Here is a 14988-nt window from a genome sequence, read left to right as displayed (position 1 = left end):
GCCGGCTGGGCTTGAACCACGACAGAAACAAAACTAATAGACTCTTGAACACTAAACCTTCCTTTAACGGTTTCATCTTCCCAATTTCAGAGTATCTAGAGCAGTTGCTTATCTAGAAAAGAAAGTGTTATGAAAGCATACATGTTATCAGTACAACTGAAGACTTGAAAATAGAATAGAGGTAGCAGCACTACTCAATACAGAACTGAGATATGGTCCTCCAGAGAATATAGTTTAGGAAGCTGTAGTACCTTCCAAGTTCTACCTGGTGGTATTATTATTATTATTATGCCTATTTCCGGCAAAAGTAGGAATTTTTAAGATATCTGAAGACAAAGTCTCACATAACAGTGTCTGTGTTCCACCAGCTTACAGAGCTTACATTCTAAAATCACAGCTAGGCTTCGGAGTATAAAACTGAAAGATACTTAGGTGATTTAAAAGTACAAGCCATTATCTTTGTTTGTCTTCAGGACGCACATAAAGAAGTCATACCTTGAATAGTATCATCTTTCTGAACCTCTGTCTCATCATCATCATTCAAGCAGTAAACAGTTTCTTTCTGTACATCATCTTTTCTGAGGGTTTTAGCATCCACAGTTGTCCAAACCTTTTTCACCTTCTCTTCTGTGACCTTTATATCCGAATTCAAAGAAAAGGAACATCTTTCAGACTGCTTACCAGAATATGCAAAAAATACTGAGACCAGATGCTGCATTATTTTGCCAATAAGGGACTAATAATGACAGCCTCTGACTGCATAATGCATCTCTGACTGCTACCACAGTGCTTTCAGCACACTGATCGATCTGCATGAGACCTAGCACCTGAACGGTATCATATTGACTACATACTTGCCATGATTACTCATTAAAGTCATGCACTAAGTCATTTGTGAAAGTCTTTTAGCCACAGGATAACATGTAACTTGCTATGTATTTTACTTCCTCCACCTACATAAACACTTTTAACAAAGCATTAAGATATATGTTAAAGATGCAAGAAGATTTAATGCTTATTCAGCTTGTTTGCCCAAGTTCTGCATCAGGCTTACCACGCTACAGGATAAAAATACCCTATATTACCAGAACTTCCCCAAAAGGCAGGAAAAGATCCCAGCTGCATTATAGGACTGGGAAGGGAAAGAAGGAATGAATGTCTGCAATGAGTGAATGTTTCCCAACTACAGGGAAAGAAAAATACTTTTTTTTAATCACTACTTTAGTGAAATCAATGGTGTATTTAGTGAATGAGAAAAAAAACGGAAAAGTGCTCAGAAAACAGAAAAGACAGAACAGATTATGTGCATAGATATCACAAGTCTATTCCTAGCTCTGATCCAACTGCTGTATGGCCTTTGGGCTAGTCATTCAGTTTCATGTTGCTCACTCTCCCAAGCTTAATTTACACACAAAATAAAGACCTTCACGAGGGGAGTCTCATTGCATATTTGTACAGATCTGGCATAATATGCTAATAAAAATAAATAAGTATAAATAGAAAGCTGGCAGAAGAGATTGCTTTCAAGGCTAGTATGCCTGTCTGTCAGAAATCAGATCTATTTCAACTTCACAATACATCTTCCTGAAAACTTGCGACATTGGCCAGACTCTTGGTCTTGGGTTCAAATACAAACCAAGTAATCCCCATTTCACCAGACCTATCGATGCTGCCACACTATGTATTTACCTATTAAGTATTCAATAACTGGAATTTTGCACATTTTCAGAGTTTAAATACATTTACTTCTTCCTAGCGCTGTGTGATTGACCCACATAAACTGTAAGGGAAACACACTGTGCACAAGCTCTTCCAAAGAGTATAAAGCAAACAAGCCGAAAAAATACACCTTTTTCCCCAAGTCTGAGGTAACAACAGATGTGATTTGAAACAATAGCTGATAAAACATTTAGACCCACCATTTTACATACACGTGCATAATTCCTCTCATGCCTAGGGCTTAAGAAATACATATTAAGTCTTATTGAGCTGCAGACATATCACTGATGCCAAATGGAAAGCTTTGCACTTGCAGTATTCTTAATCAGGTTCATCAACCTCAATACCATTAAGTGTCACAGTGTAGATAGCAATTACTTCTATTTCTGTACATTGTGAATTTTAGGTCTTTAACATGTGTACAATATGGTGAACTTAGAGTTGCTGTGGGAATCACAGTTTTAGATGTACTGGCTTCTACGCGCATAAAATCTCTACCAGAATTATTTTGGATGTTGTTTTATCTTTTATTTTCTTAGCTTTAAAGAAAAAACTTGCAGCTGCACCCAACTTGCTGCCAAAGTACACTAAAACATATGATTTTATGAACTTACTGATTTGTAGGCCACAATCCTTATAGACAAATTAGAACCAATAGTGAGCTGGCAGGGCCAAGCCATAGGTCTTCTTTGTATTTTCTTAAACATTGAAAGACGCTCTAGGCTTTCTCTAAATCAGGAAAACAGAAACAAACTCTGTTAAACTGTAATAAAATATTACAGACAATACACTCTCTTCAAGGAGATGCAGGAGTCCAATCGTTTCAGCTTAGACTGCACAAAGCACTAGAAAATAAACTGTATGAATAATCATGTCATTAACTATTGTCAGAAAAGAAGAATGAAAAAAAGAGGTGGTACGGCAGATTATTCACATCTCAAGCCTTTACCATGGTGTGATATTAGTGCTTAAAGACAGTATGAAACCACACAATTGCTTATTAAGCGTTTTACAATTATCTGTGCTCACCCAATTAGGGCATGTAGTTAGTTGAAAAACCCAAATTAGAAAAAGCTCCCTAAGTGGCAAAATGTTTTCTGCAGTGGAGGTGAAGAAATAAAGAATCCAGTTTCAATTAACAGGATTTTGTTTGTGTGGTAATTAACTTTTGACACTTTGTTTTTTATATAGTACTAATGAACTCATTATTTTCAGGGCATTCTGTTCGTGTGAAACAAGTTACTTTGTATGTTTCTAGCACAAACAGCACATATATAAGTTCATAAACACAAAAAAAAAAAAGAAAAAAGGAAACTGTAATGATTTTATACTAAAAAGTGTTACCTTCATTGCACAACTTTAAGCAGTGGAGTCCAAAAATCAAAAATCTACAGTAACTTACATTATTGTGAAATCAAATAGGCTTGCAGCCCAGAACTTCCAGCTAATAAAAACCATATCAGCTATTTTGCCCTAAAACTACAATGCAGAGAAAGCACTCAAATTTTTTTTATTGCATGATGAAGCAAAGATAAAACAGTGCTGACCTGCTCTTTTGCACATGATGATAAAACCCAAAACCTACTTCTCTCTTCATTAAAGCTCTCATCTGGCAGAAATTAACACTTAAAAAAATCAGTACAGATTCTTGGTATTTTCAAGTTTCTTAGTTTAAACTTCTAATGGAATTTAAAACAGAATGAAAGGAGAAAATGCACTGGGATTTTTATAATGAGATAAACTTTGTATTTTATGTCTTTTCCTTAGGGAAAGGAAGGAAGGAATAATTATTTTTCTAGCAATAGAGACATCAATACAGGATTTCTTAAAAGAATCTATTACTACATCAGTAAAAGTACTGCAACACATAAATTCAAGAATGTATGCAAAAATCAAATACTTAAGTGTCAAATGCCTGAAAACGTCACGCTCAACTTATTAACTCTACCCTTTAATTCCTTACATTTACAGAAGAAAAATGCTCCCTCTTATCAAAGACCAGTAAAACCCTCAGCCAATAAAACCCTAATAAATGCACATTTCAACTTATGCTTTTAAAAAGATTTCTTGTCTCTGCTCTCCAATCCCTTCCACCAAAATCCAGAAGCAGCAGAAGTACCTCCTGCCCGATAGTCAGAATATTCAAACCCAAAAAAACCCAACAAAATTTGCTTGCTTACTTTCCTGGCATGACTAATTTATTTTCACAAGAGTTGAAATATTTTTACCAGCATGAATAATGAATATATGGAAAGAGAGAGGTGAGCCCGGTTGGTAAATTATCATGACAGATTTGCAAAGCTGACTTCTTAAACCTTGATAAGTAACTTAACTGCATCTAAAACCTCACATATTCTTAAACAACTAAAGCTTTAATCTATTAGCTAAATGCCTATTTATCCAAAGATTTTGGGTTTTCCGTGAAAGCATGGCACAAAGACAGCTTACTCAGTAGAATGGGCCTGTGATTAAAAGAAATATAAAGAAGAGGACAAGCCATGTAGTGGCTTCATGCATATGGATTATCCTAAAGAAAAAACGGGCCCAGAAAGATACTGCTTTTCCATGCAGCCTTTTGATGCAATGACAAAGCCTGCTTTTTTCTGCAGACTGACTCCCGTGTTGACTAATGTGGAGTACATACACAGTGATATATTTTTCTTCACTAATCCACACTAATGCAAAATAACAGTTTAATTGGCTTCTGAGATGCAAAACAGATCAGTTGGGCAGGGTGAGGGAAGGAAACCCCACAAACAAAATTATGAATAACAGCATGCAAACCTATAGGTACCAACTGTACCTGTACTCATCTAAACATTACACTTGATAATCACATTACAGTTATGGTTTACTAAGATTCCTGAAAAACACATTATCTAAAAGATGACACTTCACAATTGTAGAATAGAATTACTAAGACAGTAACATCAGACTTCTATGAGGCACACAGATGCATTTTGCTTGTTTCCCAAGTGAAACAACACCTATGTGGAAAAGCTTTGGATATATCATTAACTAGTTTTTCAGACACACACGTATTTTCATTCCTTCATTGGGGAAACATGAAGTGAAAAACCATTTCTCAATTCTTGCATTAGGAATGCTTCTAAAAAAGTATATTGTATGGCATAAGAGCACAGTAGTCTGTGATTAAAGAACAAGGAACTAGATGATCTTAAGCTCCTTTCCAACCCTAATCATTCTATAATTCAACAAACAACATTACTCAAAACGTTAGTGGGAGTTTGACAAACTAGTGAGCTAAAAGAAGTCAGCGACCAAAGAACAAAGGCTAATATTCAATGCAAATGTTCTCTTTCCCAAACATCCTTTTGAAATCTCATTTATAGAAACATTCTCTCCAAAATCCACCAAAATTCATTCAAATTCCACAGATGGAAGAAAATGGATTTCTTTAAATACAGAGATAGAAAATTCATTTTTCCACTGAAATCTTTATGCTTTTCTGCCTATTCTAAAGCCACAGAAAAAGCTGTTTGAAAGGTACTGAGTTATAAAATTCACTGACTTCAGTGAAACTGGATGCCAAGTGACTGATTATTTAATTAATTTCATCCTTTGGGAAAGAAATCAGAAAGTAAATTCACAATATGATAAAGAGGATTAGCCAAGTTTACCTGAAAGTATAAATTTCTTCCAGCCCTCCTTCTTTGTCCAAAGTATGCATCAGTTTCCTCACCACATCAATGCCTTCCTTCTGATGCTCAGTTAAACCCTTTATTGGAAAAGGGTTTCTGTGAATGTGAGAATGTACACCTGCACTTGTATCTCCACCTCCATCATCAACATCCACTGGAAATGGCAGACTAAGAATACAAGCAAGAAGCAGTTAGTTTTGACTTTTTTCTTAATTAAAATAACAAACCAAAACAAAAACAAAAATTCTATCAGGATCAACTGTTTCTATCTAGCTGCTGTCAGATGTATAAAGAGCCACATGGCTTGTGAAACACATGAAGTAGTATTTCAAGTCTACCTGGCATTGGTAACACCTTCACCAGGGTGCTGCACCAGTTCTAGGCATCATACATCAATAAAGATGTCCGCATATGGGAAGGGATTAGGCAGTACTGACAATGCTGATTAGAAAAGAGCTATGAAAACAGATTGAACAAAATAAAGCCCGCAGAGAAGGGAGTCAGAGGTCAAGACAGTCTTAAATATAAAAGGTTGTCGCAGAGGGGAAGGGAACAATCAGCTCTACATACTCAGCTTGCACTTAAATCACATCATGGAGTCAGGTCAGATGTTTCAAAACCTGATAAAGACATTTTAAACCATAATCTCTAAAACGAACTCCCTGAGGAGATAGAAAAGTCTCCATCACTGAAAATATTTATAAAAAGATTAGAAAAACACCACTCAGCAACAACATACACACAAATGACCCTGTCGGAAGTAGAGGATTGCTTTAGATGACTTGTTAAAGGCTACTCCAGGCCTGTGATTCTGTATCGGCTCCAAATACCAGCGAATGGGACTTTCTCTGCAGTGGAGCTGTTAGTTATTTCTAGAATATATGTTACTCTTTGAGATTTTAATAGCTTACACACTAGGTGAATTTCTGACTGAAGATGACACTTTTCCCTGCATTTCAAGAATCAGATTTCAAAATTTAGCCAGGGGTTACAGATAAAATGATTCTGCTGCTCTTCAAAATACAACAGAGCTAACAAAGTGTAATAACCACAGAAAAGAGAGATGAGTAAGATCCTTTCCTCTGTGCCCCTGACAATGCCTTTAGATTTTTCAAATAATCTTTCATCTGATCCAATTTTGAATGAACCACATGATACCTTTTACCACATTTCCACAAAGTAAAAGAAATTTGGCATTGTATTATATTTTCAAGAAAGCAGCCTACAGATCTCTACCTTACATTCTCATTAGTCCTCACTAAACGTATCTGTGGAGCAACATATAATAAGCAGTTAACAATATGCACAAGTGTCACATATAGCAGAATTAAAGATCAAACTTCAACAAAGCGTTTGGCACTTTTTTAGGAAGCAGCATCCACTGACAAATAGAGAAACTGTATTTTAAAGCTGTTATAAGTGCAAAAAGCTTCAAACCTCTGATACACGGAAGTTAGACTACTTTCACCATACTGTGCTTAGAGGCTCGTGATGAGAACGGTCTAATATCCAAAGCCACACAGTGTTCACCATGTGCTTAGCACTTGGCAACAGGGAGGAAAACCAACTATCTGCCACAAGTTACGATCTAATCAATAAATAGGGTGTAAGAGATGTAAGCATGGGTGATAACAAAAGGACAAGGTTTAGTGAGACATTATTTTTAAACCAGTATTCTGAATATTTTACATTTGTACTCGTATTTCTCGAAGTATCATCTGCTGGTGTGGCTGGGAGACAGGGTATAAATTTGCAGCTATTGCTGTAACAGCAAAATTGCACCCTGCTGCTTCTGTTAGCCATAGGGCTTTTCCTTTGCTACATTACAGACAAAGAAAATGTAAAGATGTATCAGAAATTTCACTGAATAAAACTGCAAAGTTAACTTGTGATGTTAGCTAATGATAGTCTGCACAGCAAACTACAGGTGTGGAGATAAGGTAGCTACTCTGGCTGGCAGGATGTACTCAGGTTCATGGTATTGTCTCCACTGCCTCTGGTGACAATAAGAGCTCAATAAGCTACAAGGGCATGTCAAGGCATGTTGCAAGCATACCTTCTTTTACTGCGTAGACAGAACCTGAGAGTAGTCTGACATTTTTACATTCAGCCTCTCACAAGCACAAGCAAAAAAGAACTTTCTGGTGTAGGATCAGCCCGTGATTTTTAGTCACTTTTTCCTATCTAACCCATCTGTTATCTTGCAGGTGGGTCTGCAAATGGTTTTAATGAATTCATCAAGTTCTCAACATTGCTCCTTGCACAATGCTGAACCTAAGTGAAAGTAAATATTAAAATGGTCAGAAGTAAAACTTTAACTTCCTCCTGGGAACTTGTTTGTTACAAGCAGCAAACATTAATGTTCACACAAAGTCTTGCCTTTAAACTAACTCCTACTTGAAGGCTTATAGCTTCCTATGTTACCATCATGTGCAACATCTAATACAGATCTCAGCACCACCACTGATTCTTCAGAGCAATGCCTATACCTATACAGCCAAGGGATTCCTGTCATAACAGGAAGCAACGCTAAGACATTGCTTCCATTTTCCAAGTCCATCACTGTGATTATATTGACACCAGAATCGGGTTATGAACATCTGCAACACCACCTCTTTATTTCTTCCCAGTAACAACCTTACCTAAAAGGACCTAGGCTGTTGCTGTGACAAAACTGCTGTTTCCAAGTCTATTTCTGTCTCATTGTTTCCCACTTCTCTGCTTTTATACATCTTTTGTCTCCCATTTTCAACTTTGGCTCTAACTGAACAACAAGCCATCATCTTAATGTGTATTTATTTGCACACCACTTAACCAGAGGGACTTGGTTCATAACTGGAATTCATGGCATATGTAATTGATAGAAGTACTTAATCATACTATGTACTGGTACACCTCTCTAGAAACAATATACCAACAGATCATCAGCTTCTTCAAGATCATTATTAAGAAAGAATAATCACTGCCCTTCAAAAAAAATGGCATAGTGTGTAACAGCCACTTCCATACTTACAAAAATTGAAGTGAAATTCCTGTTTTCTTCAAGTTAGCAATGATAATTTCCAGCTGATCCTCACTGACTGGACTACTGAGGTCTGTAAATAGTTCAATGTGTCTCTTCTCATATTTCTTCCCTCTTGAAGTACAAAAAGAACATTTACATATATAGGAAGAACATTTACATATATATTTACATCTATAAGGCCTTTTTCTAATTCCTTCCTATGAACAAACCTACTTGGTAGAAGTTGTCCTATCGTTGGTCATTATATTTATGGTAAGTTTTTATATTTGTATGATTCCCCCTACTCACTCTTACCCCCTAAAATTGAAAACTCTAGCCCTGTGACTGTATAAATCACTAACTACATCTAAATGAATGGAATTCTGCCAATTTTCACCAATGACGATAAAACGCTAATAAAATGTTAGGTGGTTTATTGATTATACTGGATATTTCCTTTGCGGCTGTAAGTCTGTCCTTGGGAAAATGGAAAATGTATTTTTAAATTACTGTTGTTGTTGTGGGTTCCATTTTAGTAAGTTAATTCAGTAGATTCATTGGGTAAGATGGACTTTAAAGCCTACTTAATATGATAAGTAGTAGTAACAGTAAGCATCAGAAAGTTCTGCCAGCTACTGAACAGAGTTCAGTTAAACTGATACGGTTTTTCTGGATATTTAAGCATAAGGGTGATTTTCTTGAATTTTTATCTGATAATATTTCCTCGACTGACGTTAAACTCCATATCAAAAGGTTTGATGCATACAAGCAACTTACCCGCAGGATAACAAAAGCAGTTGCTCCATGGATATTCAAGGTTATACTGTTATAAACACAGCAATTTAACTCACAACTCAGTTTCAAGTGTTAAATTGATACAGCTTTCCATGCTGATTAAGTTTTATTCATAAAAATACGAATTGCATGACTAAGTCTCGTCTTCCGCATTCACAACTAGATCAAACAGTATCTTTAACAGCACATTCAATCTCTGTTTTGAGAGGAAGTAAGGGTATCTTCCTGTCCTTGAACCATCAGTTCACCAAGCATTAGAAACAGTATATTGCCATTCTAAGTACATTCACTGACAACTTTGTAATACTTGTGCCAACATCTTCTTTCAGCTTAAACAGTGTTTCTTCCTACTGCACATTTATCTACCACAGCCTGCATACTTACAATGAGCCACCTTATCTCCAACAGTCTTTAATTTGCTAGGCTGAACGAACTCACCTTTCTAGTTCTGCTCTCTTCTTTGCAAGATATGCCATCACCATTATAAATTTGGTAGCCCTTTTCTATGCACTTTAAACCTATGAATTAATGTCTTTTGAAAACAGAACACAAGAAATGTGACACTAAGTGAAATCTCTGTGCCTTAGTATTAATATTCTCATAAATCTACGGCAAAGTTCCTAGTGGCATCAGATAGCCCTTAAGAGAAGCTACATGTCTCCTGGGGATTCTTCAGCGACAGACTCCTGTACTGTGTGTGGTTTGTTTTTAATGTGTTTTGGTTTTGTTTGTTTGTTTTGAAAGCATTTTCCATATTTACAAAATACTGGAAATGTAATACTGACAAGAAATCAGCTCCAAGTGCCAGGTCAGAATTCTGTAAAAGTCTTTGGGTGAGATACTCACATTGTTTGCTTCTGAAGCAAGTCCATGCACACAATAATTGCATCCAGAACTAATCAAATTTAAGAAAAATCTCATTTAGAACATGAATCATGTCACAAAAGTGTTTTTCCTATGAAACAATCTTTTGTTTCCACCCCCTCCCAAACACTGACAAACATGCATTTTAGTTAACAAGCAAACTATCTTTTAAGACAAGTACTCTCCAAGTATCTACTGTGCAAGTTCCTGTATAACTTGTCTGTTTTTTGGTCTTGTCTCTTCCCCATTTATCTAATGGAACAGTAAAAAGACTACTTTAAGGCCCAGTGAGGAGGCTCAAGTATAACAAAAGAGCAATCTTCACAACATTACTTTGAATTCACAAACAAGATTTACTTGTACTTTCGATACATGATACTGTTTTCTCATGCAAGTTTTCCTTCAAAACATCTGCATCTGGCAACCTCTTTCTTTCCTCATCAAATTTCCATTGGGGAACCTATTTTTCTCACTGAGCACAAACCTGCCCACCCATTGAAGAAGGAACATGACTACTTCTGCTAAGATACAGCTGACTGGCTGTACACTTCTCTGAAACAGCTCTGACAGTCTGAACAGAGCTCAGAACAATCATTCGATGGCCAGAAAGAGGGAAGACAGCACACGGAAGTTTAACAGCACATAAATGAAACACACAAAGGGACACTATATAGGTTGCCTTCTTTTAAGTGTCCACCTTATGCAACTAACAAAAGAACACATTCAAATACGAACAACATACAAACCAGTAATGTTAGAAATACTTTATACAGAAACCAATCTAATAAACCTTTACTCTGCTTTGTCTGGCTTCTAGTACTTCTGATGACATTTTTCATAAACAATATTTTTATTTGATGAAAAAGCATAAACCAAATTCTGCAACCCTGCTTTTAAAAACAGATGCCTCATTTGAGGCCAAAAAATATATTACTGCTATTTTCGTTCTTTTCAATTAACAGAACATTTCATGAAAGCAATGCTTCCCTAAGGCCAAGACTCCATTCTCCCAGCCTAAACAAATGTCAAAAAGCAGCTAATCTGCTTTTGAGCAAACTTATAGCCACAAATTAGCTGAACACTATAGTAGTTAAAGCTTTGGAGCCAAATTTGAGCCTATTTCACAACACTAAATTCCTTTCTCCTATGAAGCTGAATGAAGAAGTGCTGTACAATGAAAGGATACAGTCTGCTTGTTCAGAGCCTGGTTTAATCACATCTTGAATGTCTTCCAGCAGATAAAAATCTGGCAGCATTAGTGACCTATGCACAGTAATGTTTTGGTATTGATCCCTGCTGGCAAGGTCATTCCTAGTACCATCAGTGCCAAACAAAACTACAGCGACCTCATCTTTACTCTCAGCAAAAACCTGGAAATACAGAAAATAAAAAATAGGTATAAAAACACAGGTAGATTCATACACAACTACGTTAGGCAGACTCCAGCAAGCAGAACTAATTCTGATACAATGTCAAGTACAGTGAATTTACTTTTTTTTTTTTAATTTTCAGTTCTATATTACCAAAATGTAAACTTACAGAGAGTTCACGAACTTACATATAATTAAACTAACAGATTGACATGATGGTATCTGGTATAAAATAAATAAAATTGACTCAGTCCTTACAATGAATCTTCAATGTCATAAATCTTAAAAATGTTAAAACAGTTTAGAGAAAGAGTACTTGTTTCCCCTAAAAGTTTCTACTGCCCCGAAGAAAAAGTATTACCAATCCAACTGCTACATCTCATCCACAAAAGTACAGCTGAAACAAAGAGCACTGTTCTGTTACTCCTGCATAAAAATAGTCTAATTCATACTAATTTCTCCTTTATTTCAATTATTAGCAAATGAAGAAAATATTTCACAAATGTTAGTGCTTCATCTCCCTTTTTAACATTTTTTTACCACATGTAAAGTCACACATACCTGTCGCTGCACAAACTTCGTCATAATCTTCTTGGCTTGTTCAAATGAAGACTCCCCACCAGGGGCAGAACTGCTCATTGTAAAGCCTACATCCAGGCACAACACTATGGCCACCTAGAAAGGAAAGAGAAAGAATGTAAAGGGTGAATATGAGCATAATTACTTACAAGAGTACCTACAAAACCTAAAAATCAAACTACATCACTACTGGTTTCTTTTACAGTAACTGTTAATAGGAGACAATGGTGAAGGACAGAACCAGTAAAACTGCACTGAATTGAGCATCATTTAATCCTGTACTATGTTCCAGACATCTCAGTGGAAAATACAAGAAATCCTATGTTTCATAATAATCTCTCGAGAAGGGCAATTTCTATATAACCTTATGCACATCTTAGCAATCTCAGGGTTCTTCTACACTAAGGAAATAAAGCAGAGATATTTTGGTTGACAATTACAAGCACAACACAATACAGTCTATCTGCACAATACAAAGATTGTTCTCTAAAGTCTACAACTACATTCGTCCCTCGAAGTAGCTCAGAATAGCTGCAGAGACCACTCTTGGGTCTAACTCAAGCATGGTAAGAATGACCACTCCTGTAGCTTCCAGGGAGAGCCAGAATATTTATGCTACTGCAAGTGTCTGCAGTGAGCACTGGTTTCTGCACCATTCAGCTGTGCTCTTAATGCCTTAGAAGGATGAATTCCAATTTCAATTTAGGGGCTTAAATCCCACGAGCTAGCTACGTGTTCACATTTCTGATCATTGCTTTAACTGTATGTAACGCTGCCCAAGTCCTCCCCTTCACCGATTTATAAACTAGCATGTGAATAAAATAAAATTGCTTCTTGACATTTCTCTTGTTCAACCTTTGCTAAGTTCCTCTGAAGTTCTTCCACAGACTCTGTTTCCCTTGATTAAGCTGAGTAATTTTAGCATCCAGCTGAATGAATCTGCAAGAAGAATTCAATGCCCAGCATTTTGCAGGACACTTACAAAAGGCCAGCTGAAATTTATGGTCACTGATTAAACCAAGATTCTTTAAATATACATCAAAACCATGCCTAGTGGATTGCCAGTAACTTAAATTACACAGCCCATAGAAAATTACTGTTTGCCAGAACACAGGATAGTTAGGTATCACTTAGGCTGAAGCCAGTCACCTTGTTTTAAAATACAAAATATATACAATTCTCTAACAACTGTAGCTGCCAAAGGACAAGGGCAATAAATCAAATCAGAAGACTGTCAAGCAACATAAGATGTATAGTCTGCTTTTGCAAAGCAAAAGGGATGAACAAAAAGAAAAGGTGTTGGTCTAAGCGCTTTTGCATATGGCTGGACAAGTAATTCCAAGCACCTTTTCAAACATCAACCAAAAGAAACTGATTCTTTTTGTCACCCAAATAGATAATTCTTAATATCAAGTTTAATGAATATGAATAACTTGCTCAGATTAGCTGTCTAATCCTCTGTATTAGCAGCTCCAACATTATTTTCTTATCCTCTTTCTTTTCCCAGAATATATTGTGCATCTACCCTGTCATTTTAACAAGCATTGTTTTAACTCCCTACATCCTTCCAGGACAAGAGGAAGAAAGAACTCTGAGCAACAGGGTTCTATAAAATGTCCAGCATGTTCTACTCATTCTCAGCACTATTCATCACTCTGCTTTTGCTGGTGGCTTGCCTGGGAGCCAGGAATTAATGCCTCTGAGTCTGCTAGGTCTGCAGCTTAGAGTGAAATAGAGACAGTAACTGAGGCTGCACTAGGTTCTCACAAGAGCCTTGTTACTGCTCACCTGCCAGCCTGAGGAATTACCCTACCAGCAACTGCAGACCCTTTGGTTATTGCTGTCCTGCCTCAACACACACAACGGCTGGCAGCTGAATTAATTCTGTTGTCTAAAACAGGTAAAATGCTCTTCACAGCTGGCAAGATGACGGCAAAGAAACCAAACAAGTGCAGAAATCAAGAGCTGCTGTTTTGCTTAAGAAGAAAATGATCAAGTGTCAAGTGCTAACATGCTTTTCCGGAAGGAGCAAAACTCCAAGCCTGGTGTGTATTCAGGTATGCAGAATCCTTCTTCTGGAAGAGAGCAGGCTTCTCTTTTGGTAATCCTCCTCTATACATCTCCTCATCCATTATTAACCTCGGAGCATCCAGTGCTGCAATTTTCTGGTGAGGTATACTACGCAAAGCTTTTAAAATGCACAGCAGGCATGACTGTAGGACAACACTGTCACACCTGTGTTAACATCCATCTGCTTTTCTCAGGTACTGATAAGGGTGGAAACGGAACAAGCCTGACTTTAACCTCAATGCTGAAGCTACTTATAATTAAGCTACTAGACATATGGCTACAGCAGCACTTTAGCCTGCCATACAGATGAAACCTGTGCTTAAGAGATACTGAATATCCAAAAGATCTTGACACAGCTTTCACCAACAGGGTTCCTTAAACACACCAGACAAACTGCATTTTTAACAGGGCAAACCCGTTTCTACTTAGTTTAGGAAGAGCAGAATACTACTACTGTGGTAGCTACACTGTACTCAGCATCACAGCTGTCCCCAAGATGGGAACACTGACGTCCTTTTGAATTAGACAGCTTTCGTACCAGCAGCAGTTCGGGTGTCGACACACGGAGGAACTACGCGGTTTCAGAGCCAGGCTGTGCAGCCGTGGCTGTTGCGCCGTTTGCTACTAACCTCGAAGTCAGCTCACTGAAGGTAAGCCAGGCCGGTTCAGCCCCACGCTGACTGCGGTACTACAGAATCATAGACTGGTTTGGAAGAGGCTTGAAGGTCATCTAGTTCCACAGCCCCTGCCTTGTGCAGGGACACCTTCCACTAAACCAGGCTGCTCCAAGCCCTGTCCAACCCGGCACAGACAAGCCGCCTAACGGCGGTAAGACCGGCTCCCTCAGGTGAGCATGAGAGGTCCAGCCACGTTCAGCTCACAGACAGGCAGTACCGGAACGACCCCGAGGCGCCCTCAGAAGCCC

The 14988-nt window shown here is 37.5% G+C and overlaps 1 protein-coding gene across 1 annotated transcript; it reads right to left on the bottom strand.

Annotated features, from left to right (window-relative positions):
• Window positions 1-495: 495 nt before the first annotated feature.
• On the bottom strand, window positions 496-12080 carry LOC104408305 (X-ray repair cross-complementing protein 5-like; the record flags this gene model as incomplete). The annotated part of the gene is made up of 7 exons (XM_010017859.1): window positions 11976-12080; window positions 11231-11414; window positions 10027-10075; window positions 8395-8517; window positions 5361-5549; window positions 2334-2448; window positions 496-634 (listed from the first exon to the last, which is right to left on the bottom strand). Coding segments are annotated over exons 1-7 (877 nt in total), but the record flags the coding sequence as incomplete, so codon positions are not given.
• Between the last annotated feature and the right edge of the window lie 2908 nt (window positions 12081-14988).

Source organism: Nestor notabilis, unplaced genomic scaffold, assembly GCF_000696875.1.
Source record: "Nestor notabilis isolate BGI_N333 unplaced genomic scaffold, ASM69687v1 Scaffold23007, whole genome shotgun sequence".
NCBI classification, from domain to species: Eukaryota; Metazoa; Chordata; class Aves; order Psittaciformes; family Psittacidae; genus Nestor; species Nestor notabilis.
The sequence above is the reverse complement of the archived record's forward strand: the minus strand, read 5'-3'. Positions and strand labels throughout refer to the sequence as shown.